Source organism: Pelecanus crispus, chromosome 5 (assembly GCF_030463565.1).
Source record: "Pelecanus crispus isolate bPelCri1 chromosome 5, bPelCri1.pri, whole genome shotgun sequence".
NCBI lineage: Eukaryota > Metazoa > Chordata > Aves > Pelecaniformes > Pelecanidae > Pelecanus > Pelecanus crispus.
This window is the reverse complement of record NC_134647.1, coordinates 81,114,916-81,135,260: the sequence shown is the minus strand read 5'-3', so window position 1 is coordinate 81,135,260 and position 20,345 is coordinate 81,114,916. Positions and strand designations below refer to the sequence as shown.

General features: G+C 40.6%; 1 protein-coding gene across 1 annotated transcript in view; it reads left to right on the top strand.

Annotated features, from left to right (window-relative positions):
• The window catches only part of DPYD (dihydropyrimidine dehydrogenase), a 351,478-nt gene that overhangs the window by 265,748 nt on the left and 65,385 nt on the right, over nt 1-20,345 (top strand). Inside the window, exon 20 of the mRNA XM_075710934.1 lies at nt 15,803-15,945. Coding sequence (XP_075567049.1) covers nt 15,803-15,945 — 143 coding nt within the window. The remainder of the gene's footprint in view (nt 1-15,802; nt 15,946-20,345) is intronic.

The following is a 20,345-nucleotide window of genomic DNA, read 5'->3' as shown; positions in this document are numbered from 1 at the left end:
CATCTTTACTAAGTCCTGTTTAAATCCCAAAAGACACTCATAGTCAGGGATTGAGCCACCGTTATTTGGGTTAAGCAAGAGCCCAGTGAGAAGCATTGAATGCGGTGTCCCACTGTTTCCGAATGAGAAATCCATTGCGCAGCTGTGGCACCTATATAGAGTGGATGTTTTTAATGGCATGAGATATGTCTGTAAAATCATAGAATCATAGAATCGTTTAGGTTGGAAAAGACCTTTAAGATCATCCAGTCCAACCATTAACCTAACATTACCAAGTCCACCACTGAACAAATTAAGGTTATAGTAGCAATGTCATGTTTCCTGGCTTTGTGGCTGGATTATTTGTAAGGAAAGTAAAAACTGTATGGTACCACGCCTGACTTGGCACTGAGGTAAGGCTGATGCTGCGAAGAACTTTGTTACAGGCAGCTCAAAATGAGGAGAAAGCTGTGGGGTTTTTTTGCAATCAGGCATGCCAAGGAAGGCATGGTTGACCGTGTTACGGTTGTGTCTGGCCATTCATATATATTTCATGGCCCTATTGCGACCTGTTGGTTTTCAAAAGTATGTATGAGTGCTCCAGTCCACATTTTGGCTGGGCTGAGCTTATCTTACCCCCTGTCAGTTATTGCTGTGCTTACACTGTTAATGCCACGTCAGCTGCCTGCCTATTGAATCCACCAGCTTTGGCAGTATTTTCACCGTCTGTTGGATATATGCCCACTCAAGAGCTGCTTAGATTTTAATAGGGAGTACTCGGAGAAATCTTCTCATTCTAGGCCCTGATAAATTCTGTGCATCAGGAGCACTTGCAGAGAAGGTATTGCCAGACAAGGCTTTTAACAATCGGGGTTGCTTATTCTTATAAATTGAGCAGCTTCTTCAGAACTCACTGAAGGTGGGATTTGAAGAATTCAGACCTCTAAGGAGGATCTGGTGGCAATTTATTTTCCTGAAGAAATATTTTGAAAATGCCTGCTACGTGCTACAATCTGGTTTATTGAAGTAACAAAGAGATTTCTTGCATCTTATGCCCTCAAGCTGCACCAGGGGAGGTTTAGATTGGATATTAGGAAAAATTTCTTCACGGAAAGGGTAGTCAAGTACTGGAACAGGCTGCCCAGAGAGGTGGTGGAGTCACCATCCCTGGAAGTGTTCAAAAAACAGGTAGATGTGGCACTTTGGGACATGGTTTAGTCTAGTCTACGCTTGATTGGTTTAGTGTGGACTTGGTAGTGTAGGTTAATGGTTGGACTGGATGATCTTAAAGGTCTTTTCCAACCTAAACTTTTCGATGATTCTATGATCTTTGTTGTTCATAAAAACACGAGAGGATAGTCCTTGGCAGGTATCCAGAGAGGAGGTAAACCCTGCCAGGGGCAGGGGAGTCACCCCAAATCTCACTCCATCTTGTTGAGGGGCATTTTAGGAAGGAGCTCCCTCCTGCATGGGGCTGGCACACAGATTTCTTTCCGATGTCTTTATTTCTCTTTTCTTTCAGGCTCACTATTTTACAGCTCTGAGAACATCCCCGGCTTACCATTAAAGTCGGATAGTGTGGGGTGGTAAAGGGGTCTTCAAAAATAAAAGTAAGTTGTCACTCTTACAATCTCTTTTCCAAACTTGGGCTTCTTTCAGGGCTGTCTTCAATGTCCTTTGCTGTTTCTCTCTGTTTCTCGTACGTAAGATTCACTGGGACAAAGGTTTGCCAGGCGGTGAAGGCAGGCAGTAGTGGTGCTCTCCTCCGCTTACGCTACCTGCATTGCCTTCCCGAGCTGCCGTTCCTACCAGCACACCGCCGTGTCGGAGAGCCCTTCCAGGCTGTCCCCAAAGAGGCCAAGGACCTGCTAAGATACAGCTGGTGATGTGCACTCGCTGTCGGGCGTCTCACGGGCAGCTGTGAGCAGACGTGCTAACCGGGTACATGTTAACCCACTGAACCTCAGGCACTTCGCTAGGAGACTGTTAAGCCCCTACCTCGTCACTGTAAGGAGACGGGCGTTCCCAGAGCTGGGCTCCTTTCTCACTCCATTGACTGCATCAGAAATTTGAGGTTAGTATATTCCTAATTTAGGTACATCTGTCAAATGCCTAAGATAGCGTGTGCCTACATTTTGTGATGAAATGCCGGTGGTTAGGCAAGTAAATGGTTCGGGTTTTTTTTCTGGTGCAGGTGTAGACTTCTATTTTTGAAAACACAGATGTATCTGATTTTAGCCCGGTCCATTTTCTAATCTGGTATCACAGGAGAAAGTGGTATTTCTATGCTTGACATTAAAATATCTCCCAATCGGTTAATGTAAAGCATCTGGTGTTTTTCTGTATTTTAATAAGCCCTAATAACAGCATTGCAATCCCTTAATGCTGATTCTCATGTTCTTGTTACAGTAGGTATATGGCACGCATTTTCTGGTTTAAAAAGCTCAAAACAAGTTTCAGCAATTTAATCTCAGTGTTAGAAAACGGATCACAGCAGCTGCTATAGTATTTTGTATTTAAACTAGTTTTTGTAAAGACTTGTGACACGCTCCCTGGGAGCTAAATATTGACAAGCATGCTCTGGCAAGCAAGATCAAGCTTGGGGAGTTAACACAGCTCAAGTCTCTGCATTGACACTGTAACCCAAGTCGGAAAACTATTATCCTACTCCATTTATTTTGGCTTTATAGGTGATACTGTCCACTCGAATTAGGGATTTCTACTGTATTTTTAATACTGTAGCTGTGGATTCATATTTGATTTAGGACCACGGTACCTGCAAGGTTGCTTGTACATGTGTGTTTGATGACATCTTCAGTAATGTATTGTGCATAGAATCACAAATGACAGCGTAAAACCTTCATGACTTCAAACCTTCACAATAGAAGTAAACACTTGAGTGTAAAATAATTTAAAAAACACATTTATCTTTTATGCTGTAGAACACACCACATCCTAAAACTGTGAGTCTGTGAGAACTGTTGATCAAAAGTGAAGCTTGGGCATGTATTCATTATGGGATATAATTTAGGAGATTAATTTTTATTTGTGTTCTGTAAGTAAAAAGAAAAAACCACGGTTTTTTTCTAATTGTAAGTGCACCATGTTTATAATGCTTATAGTTTACTTTTTTGAATTTCTGAATAAAGAACTTAAGCCTATTTGGGCTTCTAGTAAATTTGGCATATACACTAAACTGATTACCAGATGCATTGTGCAACATATGGCATTGTATAGTCTTTGTGTGCTTCATAGTATTTTCTTAAATTACCAGCATTTGTTTTGATTCCAAAAATGCACTTGTCTCGGCTCTCTAGCGCTTTGGACTTTAATGCTGGCTTTTCAGTGCTGAACAGATGTGTTAGAGTTTCACATGGAACATTTAGGCTTTTGTGAGTCTTCCTCTTTGAGCTTTCCATACACAGTATTATGTCAGCGATAGCTCATGCAAATGGGATCTCTTCGTTTTCATATGTACATTGATTGCTTAAAATAACCTTCTAGAATTCCTAATAATTCTGTGTGACCAAGAACAAGAAGGAAGCAACCCAGTTTTGCCCAAAGATACTGCCCCCAGAGTGAATCGGTTCTTTCAGATACGTTTTATTTTAGGTTGGAGGGAAAACGGGAAGGAAGGAGAACGTAATTCCTTTATGGGTGACAGCAACAGTCAACAAACAGCCCTGTATGCTTCTGCCAACAGCCGTATTGCCGCGCTTGTGGCTGTGGTTTGAACGGGCGTAAAAACTCAGCCGTGAAAATGCACGGAATAAGGTGCCCAGGACATGAGTATGTAGTTTACTTCTAAGAGGAGACTGCTCGAGTTGATTTACAAAGCATACCCCTACAAAGGTGTCCTTTCCCAACAGTTTTAGAGAAAAGGGCAACCTGACATCCTGGGCCAAGGGACAAGGGGTTTGCTGTCAGGAGGGCTGATGGGCTGCCTCTTCTGCACAGGTGGAATTACTCTCTTCACGCACAGATTTCCAGGCCTCCCCTTGCACCCTTTCTGCTCTGTGAGATAAAAATATTACACCTTTGTGTAGCATTTGGATGTCCTCTCCTAGAAGGCACCGCGTAAGCACCAAGTATTGCTGGTACGTGTTTAGCAGCGGTGGTGAGTGTTCTGATCAGTATTTTAAAATCAAGAAACACTTTGTGGGCTCCTGGCTTTCTGTTAATTGGCTTCACTTTGATCGCTGAGGACCAGGGAATGCAGTTTAGGAGTTGTGTGGCCATCATTTTTCTTCAGTGGAAGCCGAGGGGATGAGTAAGTACATAAATTAAGTCCCTTACTCACCCTCTGAGCTTGCCCTCATTGGATAATAATTAAAATGATCTGACAGAGCAATGCACTAAATTCCCTCGCATCCCCTTATGGCGCTCTGAATACAGCGAACAAATGACTATTTAGGCCTATTAATGCAGTTATTTTTTTATTAATGCAGAAAGCAGAGTAATGATACAGGTGTATAATTTCATCCTGAAATCAGCATTGAGTTGTGCAGCTGGTCACAAGCAGGACTGATATAACCACATTTTAATTACCAACCCTCAATAATATGTCCAGAGCTAGTAAAGGCCTCCGCAAATAAGGTTGGTGCTTCCTTTATGCCACAGGTAGTTTACACAGCACAGGCGTGGTATTATTTTGCTTTCCACCAAGGCATTAACCCTTCAGCTTGCTGTACGCTTAAGCTAAAGAAATGGCATGAAACTTCCTGTAGTTGTGAAGGTTATTAAAAAGAAGGAAGGGAAGAAAAAGCCTTTCTTTAAAATTGTCATCCGTGCGCAGCCAAGGTCTCGGCTAAAGCCAAGGTATCAACTCCATTGGAGTGGGGGGGGTCCTTTTCTTTTATGGAAAATTAAGTATTGTCATGTAAATTTCATTACAAAAATACCGAAGGGTAAGGAACTAAATATTTAGAAACTTAGGTACCTAGTTATAAAACCATAATTATAAGAAAGTGTTCTTGTGTAATGAGCACTGCACATCTGTCATACAGTGTTTTAATGTCTACAGTAGTTATTAGCCGAATATTTCCATTATTACCATTCTGTGAGCAACTGCCATTCTTGAAACTGATTGATGTTTAGGAATAAAGCACTTTTATTACATGTTGCCAGCTTCTGAGGACCAATCTTATAACCTACAGTGCCTTCAAAGGAGTGATGATACCTCCTCTTTCTGGAACTAATCACATCTGAAGAAAGTGAAAGGGTGAAAACAGTTTTTTGTTTTTTTTCTGGAGAACTTTCATTGCGTTGTACACTATTCTGCTACAAAATGATTATAGTGTTTTATCTGCCAAAGGTGACACTAGGGGAAGATAACTTTACGGGAAGAGAGATGTTTGAATATAGGCAACTAGCACTGTGCAGTGGCTTGGCTCGAGGCAGTGAATTTATTTGTGGGTTGATGAAACCGTGGTCTCAATTTTTCATTGTCCGGGTGCAAAACAGACTTCTGACAGGGTGCGCTGGTTGCAAAGTCTTCGCTAGCATTTCATTCATTTAATTTGTGGGTTTGTGCTCTGTCCAGACCAGCACACAGATCTGCAATTTCAGGGAAGAAAAAGTACAAGAGAAGAGAACCCCCCGCCAAGTGTTTATCTTCTTAAGGCCACACTGTCTTGCTGGAGCCTAGGCAATCTCTAATCATGCTTTGAGAGCTTTTCAAAGGAGGAAAGCTGTACGAAAACATTGCAGGCAAGTTAGCGGTAAATATTACTCAGAGGGGACTCATAGTTTGTGGAGGTTTTGTGCATATTCTGTGCATTATTTAAATTTCTTCATCCTCATCCTGCCTCTGTCCCTTAGAGACTGATCTGTAAAGGCGTAGTGCCCTTCGGCTCCAGCGGGAACTGCCAGAGAACGGGAGCTTCTTGTGCTTTCCTCCCAAAATAAGGCAGAGGAAGAAACTGATGCTAGTTTAACACTGCTATATAATGTAACGTCTGAGCTCAGCTTGTGGGAGCAAGTTCAGATGCTGGTACGAATCTAAACGCACCAACACGAAGCTCCCAATGACTGTATTTGTACTTTAGAGACCACCTCAAGTTGGAAAGCTTCTGCTCCAAAGATCCTTCGCATTCTGTCTTCAAATAAGTAAGGCATTCTTGGGAGCTGAAGAATCCTTCCCAGAAACTATTTTCAGCAGGATAGAGGGGGAACCCAGCTGTTCTCTCCTAACTCTCAGTTTGATCACCAGATTATAACTGGCCCTGCAAAAATCACACCCCTTCCACCCTTCAGTATGAACAGCTCTAGTTTTTGCTCTTGTTCACGTGAGTCTCTCTCTGCCCAGATCCCTTTGTGTCAAACTCCAAAATTGCAAAGTGAAATTGTCAAAAGCCCCCATACTTCGCTTCTTTTCCCAACCCTACCCTGGTAGCAGCAGCTTGCTTTCCAAATATCTCAACAGACTCTGGTATGGCCCTTCTTCTTTCCAAACGATGACACAGCCCACCAGCTTACAGACACATGCAGGTCCCCACGAACAGTCAAGGTAGGTAGTTTCCATTTATTGCTGGGAGAAAAAAAAGTGTCAAATAACTTCCTACTCATCCTATGGCAAGTGGATGAGTAGGGCTGTGTGCTTCAACTACCTTAGGTATAGCTATCAGTTCTCCTACTCTTGGTTGTGTGAGTCTTGAGAAACGGGAAGTGTTGAAATAAATGGCTATGATACACATAGTGTTGAAATAAACATTTATTTTAACACATTGTATGTGATGAGCCATTTATTTTAACACTTTTCACTTGAAGTGTTGAAATAACAGTTTTTATCAGGGGACGTGTCATCCACTGTTTTATGTATATGTGAATATGGAAATGTATCTACTGAGTGTGCGTGTATATATATACTCACACAGATTATATGGATATGTAATAATAATATGGTAGATGTGTGTGTAGACGCACATGGTATTGCACAGGCAAATGCAGTGTTTCCTGCTGAAATCACGCCGTTTGTTTCACAAAAATTTTGTGTTCGTGCCATCACATTTTTAGTGTATTTTATGTATCTATAAATAGATCTAAATATATGCGTACATAAAATGGTATATTACTAGGTAGTAGCAACTAGATGAGACAGATGAAATAGAGAGAGAGACAAAATAAAATAGATAAACCTCAAAATAGGGTGAGAATGATCCTGAGTTATGTAAAGGGAGGAGGAAATACCCCATCTGAGCTTTCTAGATACCTAGATCTGGTTTCTTTAGTTGGCTGCGCTTTCATAAGCTCCACTTCCCTTTCTGTGATGGACTTCTTGGACAAGTGGTTATTAAACAGTAGAAGGTGTGCTTCAGGTTTTGTGAATAACCTGAAAAGTTGTTGTACTGCATTTCTCAGGAACGTTTTTATTTTTAAATACACTGTAGGAGCCTCAGCGCCCCGCTCAGCAGCCAGTCACCGCTCTTCCAGTCTGTCCTTAGATATACTAAATTGCCTTTGTATGGGTAGAATTATGTATGCGCTCAAGTACAGGCGCAGACACGTAGACACACACGCGCGTCCCGCTTTCTGGCGCCAGGGTCATGTTGACCACGGTAGTTGTTGTTGTTGTTAAGGAGGTTAAAACCAGCTCAAACAAAGGTAGTGCTGCCTCTGGGGCTGACAGAGGCAAAGCTGCCTTTGAGCAAATCTGTAAGCTCCTGGGTAAATAGCCACAGCCACTTCTGCTAGACTTTGAGTTCAACACATCTGTCTCTGCACCGAAATAAATGGGCAGCGAGACCTACCGTGTGGGAAAGCGAAGCACTCGCCTCTTTCGGGGGGAAGGATTGCCCGGCAGAATTCGGCAGGAACCCATTCGTCCCGCTGTGATGGCTGCAACGGTGGCAATACTTCTTAGATGGGCTGTCCCTTGGCTTTTACGCTGGTCCAATTCACGCGTCTTCTTCCTTGTGTATGTTGGGAGCACACCTCCATTATCAGCACTACTTTTCCTATTTTATCATTACTGCTCTATTGTTATTTGTTTTATTTTATTAGCACTACCACTCTCTTGGTAGGAGGTCCTGGCCCAGTGGAGGAGTGCAGTGCAAAAGGTGCCGGACCTCCTTCGGCAGCACACTGCGCTCAGCTCCGCGGCACCAAACCAGGTGACTCAAGACTCTTCAGTCATGATGGGGAGGAATAGCGAAGCAGTCAGGAAAAATAAAGGGCCTACGCAGCCAACCAAAGAACACATAAAGCACGGTGTGAGACAATTTCCAGCTTCAAGTCAAACCAAAGTAGAAAGCATGAACGAAATTAAATAATGAACCTCTGATAAATTGCAACAGAAAATGCTTTGCTAGGTTTCATGCAGGTGACCGGAAGTATCGATTTTTAGTGGATCCGTAATTTTCAGTGAGGGAATGGCTTTCTCAGAAAATGTTTAACCAGCTCTTGCAGCAATCGCAAAACAATTTTTATCTGTCCTCTTGATTTTTCCTCCTGAAGTTTGATACGAGTGAAAATTCCCCCAGGTCTTCCTGGATAAATAATATTTACAGATAAGAGAAATTTACTTTTTCCCTCTCTCTTTCTCTGATTCTAACCTTTTTAATTGAGAGAAGTCTCTGATGACTGCTAAACATTTATTGAACGAGAACTCTGGTGATTTTATGAACTTCCAGCTGAAAGAGCATAAATAACCATTAGTATCAATTCAAAAATGGTAAAAATAAATCCTAAAAAGGACACTCATTTTTCTCTGTGCTTATGAAAGTTCCACCGTTTTTTTCTATTTGGGTACAGTATTTTTTTCGAAGGAAACATGAAGTAAAATGGTTACTTATTTTTTCCAGTCACAGGTTGGACTCAAAGCCGTAGGTATCCCAGATGGAATTAAATGAGAAGTAAGCTTTGAAATAAAAAGGAAGGGGGAGATAATTATCAGGGAAAATATTAACACACCATCAGTTTATCAAGCCAGAAGCATCGTAGATAGTCACGATATGCTGACAAAAGTTAGTAGAATGCGATCAGTCTATGTGGTCTCAAGAGCCGGCGACAGCAGAGTGAGATAGAAATTGTTTCAAATCTGCAGAATCATTAACGTCATTCTACAGTCTTGGGGGACAGGCCTGACTTCACTGTAGTCAGCAGAACCTTTGCCGTTGATTTGGTAGTGTTGGCACATCAGCCTTCACAAATTGTTGATGAAATGAACCGTTAGGTAGCCATTGCTTTGAAGATGTAGGCTAACTGTTGTAGAGACATCCCATAAAATGAATATTCCCTCGAATGGTCCATTTGGTAAAGGAATAATTTAAAAGTTTTGGTTGGAAATAGCCAGAGCCTGAGTAAATAGTACATTATTATTAGTGGTTTTGGCAAATGGCTATTAATACGTGAGTAGTAATGGACTGAAGGGCTGACCAGGCTGGGAGATCGATAGGGAGCAGTGAAAAGAGTCTTCTCTGGATGCTGAGAAGTGTTGGGCTGTGCACCGTTAAAGCTGTGGCAAGGTCCATCTTGAACTTGCTCTTTGGGCACTTCCAATATTATTTTAGTGCACCAAATATTGCGTGTCCCACTTGGGGACCTCATAACAGCTGTGGATAGTCTTTCTCTCTAAACATGTCTATTCATTGGGTTTTCTTCTGCATACAAATGCATTCTCTGGCCATTTTGAAGGATGCGCCTGCTACACTGTTTCATTAAACCGCGGCGTTATCGGGTAATTGTTTAAACATAATGCCATAGCACTATCAAAAGGAAAGGTGAACTAATGGCATTTGCAAATGTCAGGGATTATCTTAACACTTTTATTATAGTTTATAAAAAGTAGGTTCAGGGCATTCCATGGCAATTATTTCCACAGAAATTGGTTATTTAAATAAATTGCTAATTATCTGGATATGACAGTATTGAAAACCCTGCTAATGAGTTATTTGATAAGTGTAGCTTATGGTGGCCACCTACAGGTGGGAGAGAGAAAGAACATACAGAATAATTGCCATCCGAAGGAACGCAATGCAAATGAATTGTGTATAACCTGCACTTTTCCCTGGACTTTTGCAAATGCAGATGATATATGTATATATGTATAAGGTACTTTGATCACCAGTACTAGGCAGCGTACATGTTATGCAGAAAATGTCTTAACAAAGGATTATGTTTTCTGTGGGTTTTTTCCCAAACTTTTCTATCTAGTTACTTCCTGCAGTGTTGGATTGATCATCTACAATGCCTGAACTTTCCCAGGCCAATTCCCTTATGTAATGCTTTTTCACCCAAGTCTGGTATTTGCTGTCATTGGCTTCTTTTGTCATTAGCTTTATTAATTTTAACAGTCAGGGAGATAACAATGTCAGCTGTCTTCCGAGAATGTATTTACAGAGGGAGGCAGGGTGATGTTGCTTAGATTTTGGGGTTTCATTTTTTTTAGCAGCACAGACTTTATCAGTAATTTATTAATCAAAAATAATGTATCAGCTAATTTTTCTTTGTAATATTTAGTCTCTGTGGTTTAAATCTGATATTAAATTTGTAAAGAACAACTGCGGTATAATATAATATAATGCAAATTAAAAATTAATTTTACTTTACAATGCACAGAATGGGGAGAATTATGACCCAAATTCATTTTTATTCCATCTAGTAACCATAGATACAAAAATTTGCTTTTAAGTCATCTACTAACCAAAGGTGTGAGAGCTTGGTTTCCTTTTAAATGTATTTCTTTTGTTGATAAAGAGTTGGATAAAGACTATTCAGACTGTTTCAAGATTCAGGCTCAGTATTATCAGTCTGAATTGATTCACCTCAGTTCTGCTGGCTGTTTTTTAATGGGCATGGATCATCTTTACCTAAAGGCCCATTTAGAGCTGCTGCAAATACGTGTTAAAGACTTTAAGCCACCACGTTGGTGCAATACGTTGCAAGTGAGAATGTAGCCCAGTATTCGAGACTTCTGAGACTGTATTTTTTCCCCCCCATTGGTGGATCACTGGGATCAAGATCTGAATTGTTTCTGCTAGGAACTCCCAAAGCTACTGGGTTGCTTGAAGTTTAATGCCAGGCTTCTCCTTGAAGAAGGCATTAAGTTTAGCTCTCAGGTCTCAATCTAGTGAACATTTTTGATGCTTGACAGGATCGAGTCCTTTGGGGACTCCAAGGACTTCTGAAGTCGTAATAAAACATGTGTCTTCTGGCATTGGTAAAGGGTTTTTTACTTCCTAAGTAAAAAACAAACAATCAAACAAATAAGTAGGTACAGTACCTCTCATCAGTTTGTCATCAGTCTGCTATCCTCAGAGGACAAGGGCAGCTCTGCCTACCTGCGCTGATGAGGGAGAGGCATTTGATTGACGTATGTTCTGCTTCTCCTTCATGTTGTATTTTGCCCATTGGATTTCCTTGACTGCAGTCCTTGATAGTCATGAAAAATCTGACTCTTTATTAAAAAACAAGAAGAAGAAAAAAAAAAAAAACAAAACCCAAAACTCTTTGGTTTAAGGTAAGAAAAAGGTCAGGGACTTTTGCATCATATAATTATTTCATTGTTTAAATCTTTATATAATAGCAAGTATTTGTTCCATAATTAATGAGAGACTTGAAAGAGTAGTTTTCAACATAGAGAAGCATGCCATCTCCACCAGGTATTTTTCTGTCTTTCATTTTCAAATCTCACTCCCCTGCTTGAGGTCTGGATAAATGGACTTTGTTCATTAAATCTCATTATTTTACAGCAAGGTAAATGATAGCCACATGTAGCATCTGGCAGCAGCTGTAATGCTACTACCAAGAGAGTACCGTATCAGCAGTTTCCCCAGCTACGGGTGCTTAACTAGTGGAATTACAGGTCCCAACATGTCGAAGTATGTGGTGGATGCTTATTTTTTAGCATGTGAGCTGTCTTTCAAATGCATGCTTGATTTGGACCTCAGCTTCTTAAATACCATTGGATTTATCAGACAACATTCTGCAAATTCCCACTACTACTTACAGCTCTTTTAAAATTTGGCATTAAATCTCCTTTATTTCAACCTTTTAAAAAGTCCTTCTCCACAAATCTCTGTAATGGAATTTATTACCTTCCTGTGGCACTCATACGAAAATGCAAGAAGATAGAGAGTCTAGGTCAAATTCAATGCTCGTTTGCTTTTTTTCATTGTTTGCCATTTTTTTTAATAGCTTGGCATCACTATTGTTTGTATTCTTTCTTTGGGGTTTTTTTAGCTTTCATCTGGTAGATTGTTTCACCATTTCATTAGGCAGTAGGATCTCTGTCACAAGTAAATCACATTGTATTCCGGACCAGCAGCTTTTATTACGGAAGAGGAAGCTTCTGAACTCTTGATCAAGAAATGCACGGGAGAATGGCTGCACCTTCTGATGTGCTTGTTCTGTAATCTGTAGACTAAAGAAAAAAATGCTGGGATGAATAGTGACACCTCAGTCAACCCTCTGATTGTCATTAGAGCCATTTATTTACTCTCATCAGAAGCACTCCTGAAATGTTTTTAAATTCATTTGGGTGAATTATAGATGAATGGAATACTTTTGCGATCGTACCAATTTATCACTAATTTACTAATCACCAAATGTAAGTAATAACTCGTATTATGAATATCAAGTGCAGCTAGTACTAAAAAGTACCTGTGTTCCATAATAAATTCTAAGTCTCGTTGCCATCTCTGCTAGGCTTCATCAAATCATATGCTTGATTTCTTTGGGCTGAATGAAGGCCTTTCTGATTACCTATTGTGCTGAAACCTTAAATAAACTGTCATTTGCTCCTTTTCCTCTACTGACCATTGTACAGAGACAGTCATTTAAGTGAGAAGGTGGCTAATTCAATCAGACTGAAGAAAGGAACAATTATATTCTGGAAATATTTTCTTATGGAACTCTTTGCTACAAGATATCATTAAGGTCAAGGGTCTATAAGCCTTAAAAACTGATTGAATGCAAACTCTCAGAGTTACGTTGGGGTTAAAAGAATATAAACCTTCGTGCCTCAAGGCAGATGTCAGTTTTTAGCTCATGCAGACTGGGAGGAAGTTTCCCTCTAGCCACATGATTTCAGAGTTACCAGCATCTGTATTCTTTCACCTTTCTAAAAAATAACTACCTCATCACGGTGAGATTCTGGAGCAGCTGTGTCAGTGCCTGAAAGCAATACAGCAAGTCTGATGCTTACCTGTGGCCTCAATTTCAAACACTGAATATTTGAAGAATTTCATGAGCTAGTGTTTTTCGATGAGATTATTTTCAATGGTTTCGGCTGTGTAGTGTATGTCTTGGCATGTATGCCCTCCGAAAAGCTTTAGAAATAAATCCATGAGAGCAAACAGCACGGTTCCTTTTTTTTTTTTTTTTTTTTTTTTTTGTCTCAAGTCCTTCTCTAAGACTGGACCATCAATTCTGTCGTAATATTTGCTCTTCGGACACTAGCAGTCATTCTCTTTCAGAGAATCATTCTGTTCCTTTCAAATGCGTTACAATTGATGTAGCTCAAATGGTGGCAAATAGTCATTAGTGTGCTGTGGAAAGTTCCTGTTCAGCTCCAGCTCCTTTCTGTGATCTGTTCTGCTGTGATCTTGGATTCTTTAAGGCAGTTTTGGTGAGATTTCTAATTTTTATGAACCAGGCTCTAGTTTTCACCAAACCACGCTGAGACCGCGTCTTGGGTTAGGCTGTCCATTTATGCAAATGAAAGTGTATATGCTGAAAACATGGTATCTCTATGTAGTCTGTGTTAAACTAGCAAGAAGTATCTGTGTAAAGCCTGTGAGCTGTCCTGATCCCTAGCATGGGCATGGAGGAACATCTGGTGTGTCTTGATGGCAGGTGGAAGAGTCTGTCTGATCAGATGGGGAGTCTTCTGGTTTTTGCTCAGGTGCAGAGATCAGCTACGAAGGAGGAGGAGGTGTTTTATTAAGTACACAATGAGAAGGTGTCTATCCTGAGGCAGCAGAAGTTGTCATTGCCCAAGAAGATAATTTTGTGCTGAATCCAGAGGAGGTGTCAATAGAGGCTGCTTTGCTGAGCTTTTGGGTGTGAATGTGTTTAAATACCGATGGGCCAGGGTCTCCTGTGAATTCAGTGTTGTCTGTCAGGGTTACAGTGCGGTGCAGTGCTATGTTGCAAAAGGCAATGTGAGCTGAAGACGGAGTGTTTTTAATGGTTAAAAGACAAACCAAATTTCAGCTTTCTGTAATGGAAAATTACCTTGAAAAAACAGCTCCTTGACAAAGTGACAGTGCTGCTGTCCTATTTAAAGCAAAACATGACGGGTTTTTTGACCCAAACTTGGTATCATTCTCCTCATTGACCCTTCCAGCTAGACCAGGGAGGTCTTAGCTGATGCACAAGCAAGGCAGAGGCTCTTTCTAGAGAGCAGAACAGTAGGTCCTTCATGGAGACCAGTAGAACTCTGCCTGAGATGGGGACGCTGGAGGGAGGGTAGGTTTTGGGCTCAGTGAGACAGGGCTGCTTGGAAAAAGCAACTTATCCTTTACTAAAGACTTTCTTAGATTAAAAATCCAGCCAGCAGACTGCAGTACTTCTGTCTCAGAAAGGGTAGAGAAAGAATGGCAGCACAGTTTGTTTGGGTTGAAGAAGAAGTTTTGTCTGAAGGAGATGAGGATGTTGGTCAGGGGTGCGGGACGCAGCAGCTACTGTTTCCGCATGGGCTCTTTTCCCACCCTGCCGAATTGTGGTTTCTTCTTCCTCTTGCTTTGTTCATTGCATTGCTTTCATTTCTCTCTTCCTGTTTGGTTATTTGCTCTTGCAGAAGTTCAAAGCTTTAAAAGTTATAAAAATACCCATGGAGGGTGTTCAGAAGTGTTTCATGTCATGGTGTTTCCCCAAGTTACTTAATAAAGTACAAAAAAAAGTTCTAGCACTTCCTTACACAGGTTGACAGCCAGCCGGTTCCTCTGGGAGCGGTGTGTCCCTCCCTTACACTACTGTGGTGTTGTCCAATGATAACATAAAATTATCCTAGAGGTTCTCTAAATTAAGTAGAAATTTTAAGAATACGGGAGTTATCTAGAGAAATTGCTACTAGCCTAAAAAATAAATAACTGCAAGTGTCAGCTGTCTATGCTATCCGTCATTTAATGAGCAGCATCTGTATGCATATTTTAAAGACTTGCATACCATCAACAGGATGTAGCCAAAGCAGATGCATTGCAGACGCAGTGTATTGAGACTTTAATCATAATTCCTCTAAATGTAGCAGGGAGTTGTCTGACTCAACCTCAATATACCATTTGAAAATGCAAGCTCCGGTCTTGGAGATAGAACCATAAATGAATATACTTTATTCTTCTGAGCTTCTGACTATCGTGTTAATAGTTAAAGGGGGCTTACTTAAAGGATTAGCCAAATCTACAAGCATTCAAAGGGGAAACATATTAAATAATATATGAAATGTCAAGTGCGGTGAACTGGCGCTTTTAAACAATTTTTAGTCAGACATAAATAAATGAGATGTTCCTTCTTACTTGGACATCTACATTCAAAAAAATCAACCTGATTCTTTATATAGAAACATAGATCTCTTTGTCTACAGTGTACTGTATGGTAAAGTATTGCTTTCTGTCTCAGACATTGTTAGTCTTTGTTTTGAGCATCAGCTAAAACATTCAAGCCAGCTTTGCAATGTTTATCCAAATGTTTCTGCGATTTTCTTTATTTCAGCCAAATCCGTAATACTTTACAAGTATTGATACCACTTGAAACCAACTTGGTGTCAATTTATAAATGAATGTAACCTCTGCATCTCGGAATCAGGTGTTAGTTTCTGAGGTTCCTACCACCACATCAGGGTGTGTTCTGATGTTGCTAACAAAAACGTTCTGGTTTTCTGTAGGAAACGCTATTAGGCCCATCGCCCTCCGTGCAGTGTCTGCCATAGCCCGTGCTCTCCCAGGATTTCCCATCTTAGCAACTGGAGGCATCGATTCTGCTGAAAGTGGGCTCCAGTTTCTGCACAGTGGGGCTTCTGTTTTACAGGTACCTTTTCTTTCTTTAAAACATTATTATTAAAATAACGGCAATTAAAACCATAATGTGTCTTCCTTTCAAGCATTAGGATAGTGGGGGTTTTATACCACTGAAAGGAATTTTCATGGTTTTGGCTTCAGGCTTCTTGCTAAGAGACATTCATTTCAGATGGAGGAGGAGAAGCTGCCAAAAGAAGACTTTGGGTGTCACAACACCAATCTGGGAAAAGGCTAGCCATGAGTAGGTTACCACTTTTTTTAATCTGACCTATAGGATTTAAACTTTAAACATCTCTCCCTTGTCATCCAAACAAGGTTGACACAGAGTTAAGCTTGAGCTATCTGATCTTCCTTTATTCTCAGTTTTTGTCTTCTGCAAAGAGCCTTTTCAAGGGGAGAGGGATTTCAAAGAGCACTGCTTTAGTCCCGCTGCGAGCCAATTTAAACTAATTCTTGTCTATCCAGGCATCTGCACCCTTTAAGGATGTTTATTGGAACCAGAGGTGCAGAGCTGTACTTCCTGCATATGGTGCTGCAACTCCCATTGCATTGGAGCGAGCTGTCAGACTGCATGCAGTGGTTGAGTCTGTTTACATCACCTGATGGGTTGCTTTGAGGTCCTGCCCGGACTGGCAGGGTTCGTTAGGTCCCTGTCATGGAAGGAAGCCTTGGTGGCCTGTTATTATGGGCACCAGGAAATTGGCTGGCAATCAGCCCCTTACCTGCTCTACCAGGCGTGTCAGGGCACCGTTGCAGCATATATGTTAGAATGGCTGATCAGGAGCAGGTGGTGGTGATGTTATATTATTCCCTTATATATTGTTACGTTCTGGTAGATATTCATCCCCTTTATCTGTAGTTCCCATCACAGACAACAGCAGCTGCGGATCCTGTGGATATCGGCTTTGTGTCACTCCATGGGATGATTGGAGTGGTTTCATTCCCACAATTCACTTTGACATTAAAATTAGATTCAGTGTGACCATCCTTTCTGCACAGCTACGGTGACTGCTGAGATTAGTCATTTGTTTGCTATGTTTCAGGAAAAAAAAAAAAAATAGGCCAACTCAGTGGTTTGGTTTGGTTGGTTTTTTTAATGCACATCAAAGTTTGCATCTCTGGGAGCTGAAGTAGAAGGCTACTGCTTTTTTATAGATGTACTGTGTTCTTTGGATTTATTAATATCATTTACTATTTTTTTAGTTTGTATTAGAACGCTTCAAACTCTTCTTTTCCCCTGGACAGGCAAAAGATCTACCGTTCTTACACAATGGTCTGAGAGCTTCTTCCATATAAATACTAAGTATCGGTACACATTACAGAGCAGCATTTGTCTACAAAAAAAGCAGGATTGGCAAGGGAATGTTTTCAGTGCTGTAGATGCATTTCATTTGTTACTGCTAATAGAGCTGCAGTTTTGATGGCTTTGTCTGTAACAATGTTATGTGATCTGAACCGCACAGAGTGGAATGATTTTCTGTTCTACGTCTGCTGTATCTATGTCTGGATGACTGAAAATGAATTTTTTTAATGTCATTTATGCACTTTTCCTTTATATAGACTGTGTAGCTGTTTATTTTTTACTGTTTCTTTTCTTTTTTGCTGGTTTGCCAATGGTAATGGGAAATTCTGAAATATAATTTAAGGCAGACATCCCAGTCAGTGCTTAAGAGAAAGAATACTGGATTTACCAAACATTAATTATTGTTTTCTTTTTAGTAATAATCAAGTTCTCTGGAACCAGCTTCCAGAAATGACTTGGATCTATACTGGTCTTCTGCCCTTTACAGAACAATTTCTTTTCAACAGATTTTTCTCAGAGGTGGTGAAAAAACTCTTTTCTTGTCCCTAGGCTTCACCAGTTTAACTTAAATCACCTCTAGAACTGATTTTAAACTCCTCTGGATCAAGTCTATCCTCAGTTTGAGTGGCTTATTTCTGTTTCACTAAAGTAGGGAAGTCATTTAAACTAATCTGACATAAATGGATTCTAAAGCTGCTGTGTAGGTAAGGGTCTGAACTAGTTCAATTACATTTATTTAAAAATAAGCCTTTAGTAAACGTCATGCAAGATTGGGAGTACAGGCCATAAGTCTTTCCCTCATCTTCGGAAAGGCAAACGGAAGGGAGAGGGAAATGAGTAATCTCTATAGATAGTCCTATAAGAAATACACTTGACCAGGACTAGACTGAAACTTTTATTTGCTGGTCAGGCAAGATGCGTTGTGATAGACAGAGGAAGACAGCCTCATCTTCACAGGTCATCTTTGGAACCTAATTAGGATTATGAGAACCATTGCCGTTGTTTTCCTTCTTATCAAGGTCATACGAATAGCTGGCTATATACTTCTCCCTGAATCCCAGTCTCTCTCTCACATGCCCTTGGTATCAAATGCCCAAGTTGTTCCATCTTCAACAGTCAAACCCTCTGTTGCGTATCCTAGCAGCTTTGACAGTTCACTTCTGCTTTCTCCGTACCAAAATACAGAGCAAGTACAGAATTTGGAGATAGCATCAAATAAATTGATCTACTGAATGGTTCAGTATATTAAGATTCACTACATAGCAAGTCCCTGAGTTAAGTAGGCAGAAGGTAGGACTGTACTGGGGGAATTATGTATGCGTCCCATAGCCTTAAGAACCTGCTTTAGACACTGTTGGAGATGGTGCTGAATAGACACTTGGACTGACACAGTAATGCACATTTTGTGGCCTTACGTCACATTTCCAAAACCACGAGGGCACCTCATGACTGATCCAGAGGCAGCAAGTGAGCAGCCCGGGCTGTGGCGGTGCTGGAGCGAGCTCTGCGCTCCGCTGTGCCGAATGAGCAGTGGTCTCAAAACCTGGGAGCGGGTACTGCCACTGCTATCGCCGCCCTGTTACGCAGAGTAGCGTGTGGATGTTTCCTCGTTAGCAGTGTTCTAAAAGGGTGGGGAATGTCGCTTCGTCCAGCATTAAAAGCGGTCTCACAACACTAAGCAGCACAGGTTGTGTTGACCCATCCATGGACAGAGAGCCTGGGAGCACAGCAGTTGCGTGGCCATTGGGCTTCCCTTCGTTTTGCCTAGACAAGAGCCTTGTGTCTTCTCTGCCATGAGAGGGTGACGTTCATGGGCTAAGATGATACGAAGGCTTTGTGTGAGTTGATCCAATTGCAGTGTGGCATATCTCTTAGAGAAGAGGTTTATGAATAATAAATGTACCTCTGTTGAAAGCAGGATCAGGTTTTCCTCTGCGGCTATTTCACCTACAATCAGTTCTCCATTATTTTTTCCAATTGCTTTTATTTTTAAAATGGGGGGCTTTATTTTCCACTTATGAAATCATCATACACAGGAATGCAAGTCAGGAGTCAGGTGGTAAGCCATATTTTGATATATGCTATAACCACCTCAAGCAGTATGAAGCAGGTATATGATTAGGGCATGGTTTGGGGAGGAGAGTTTCAGTATTCAAAGTGTGTTCTAGCCCCTCCTTTCGAAGATGGAGGGCAACATCTTAGTGTCATTACTGGCAAAACGTTGGTGTGTAAGAAAGTTTTGCAGCAGGTATAGAAAACAAACTGGATCATTGTAGTCAGTAGTAGCTGGGATTAAAATTTTATACAGCAATTTCATAGAGCATTCGTCCACTTTGTGGAATTCAGAAACAGTTGCAAAAAGACCCCACTTGTTTTTCGGTTTTTCATTAAAAATGCTGAAACATTTCAATCATTCTTCAGCTGATTCCATAGCACTATACTTTTTTGTAACATACCCCAATCTACCAATCCCTTTTCAGTACAGGCATGAAATTAAAAAAAATAACTTTATTTATGGAGATAATCCTGCACTCATTGCATACCAAAAGCTCCAGAAATGTCTAGCTGCATCTTTCTGAGGTACAATTCATTACTACAGGCTTCCAGTGAGGCTGAAGTTGTTTTTTTTTTTTAATTTAAGTAAGCTTTTTTTAGAGCCCCAATTTATCAAAATAAGATGTATATCAGACTTTTTTGCATCTTTTGCATCATGTATGTGATTTACCATGTCACACTGATGGTTTGTTAGATTTTTGCAAGGCTTTGAAAGAGACATACATTTTTCAAAGTCATCTCGCTGTAGGAAATTAAAAATGGAGACAATTATAGAAAATTCCAGTGGAAAGAGAAAATGCATTATGGAAAAAGCAATAAAAGCGTAAAAATATTAAAGTAAAAATCACTTCACAGTAGCCTGTATGATTCAATTGTAGATCAATATTGTGTAGTTAATGCATTAGCAGTAGAGCATTAATTTGCAATTACCGCAGGTGATCTGATCCCCTGTGTTCTGTCCATTGACATAAATGACCTTTTGTTGAAAGAGATTCTGCAGTCATTATTTCTAGCAGATGTAACCGAAAAAAAAGGTAGAACAAAGGGGTACT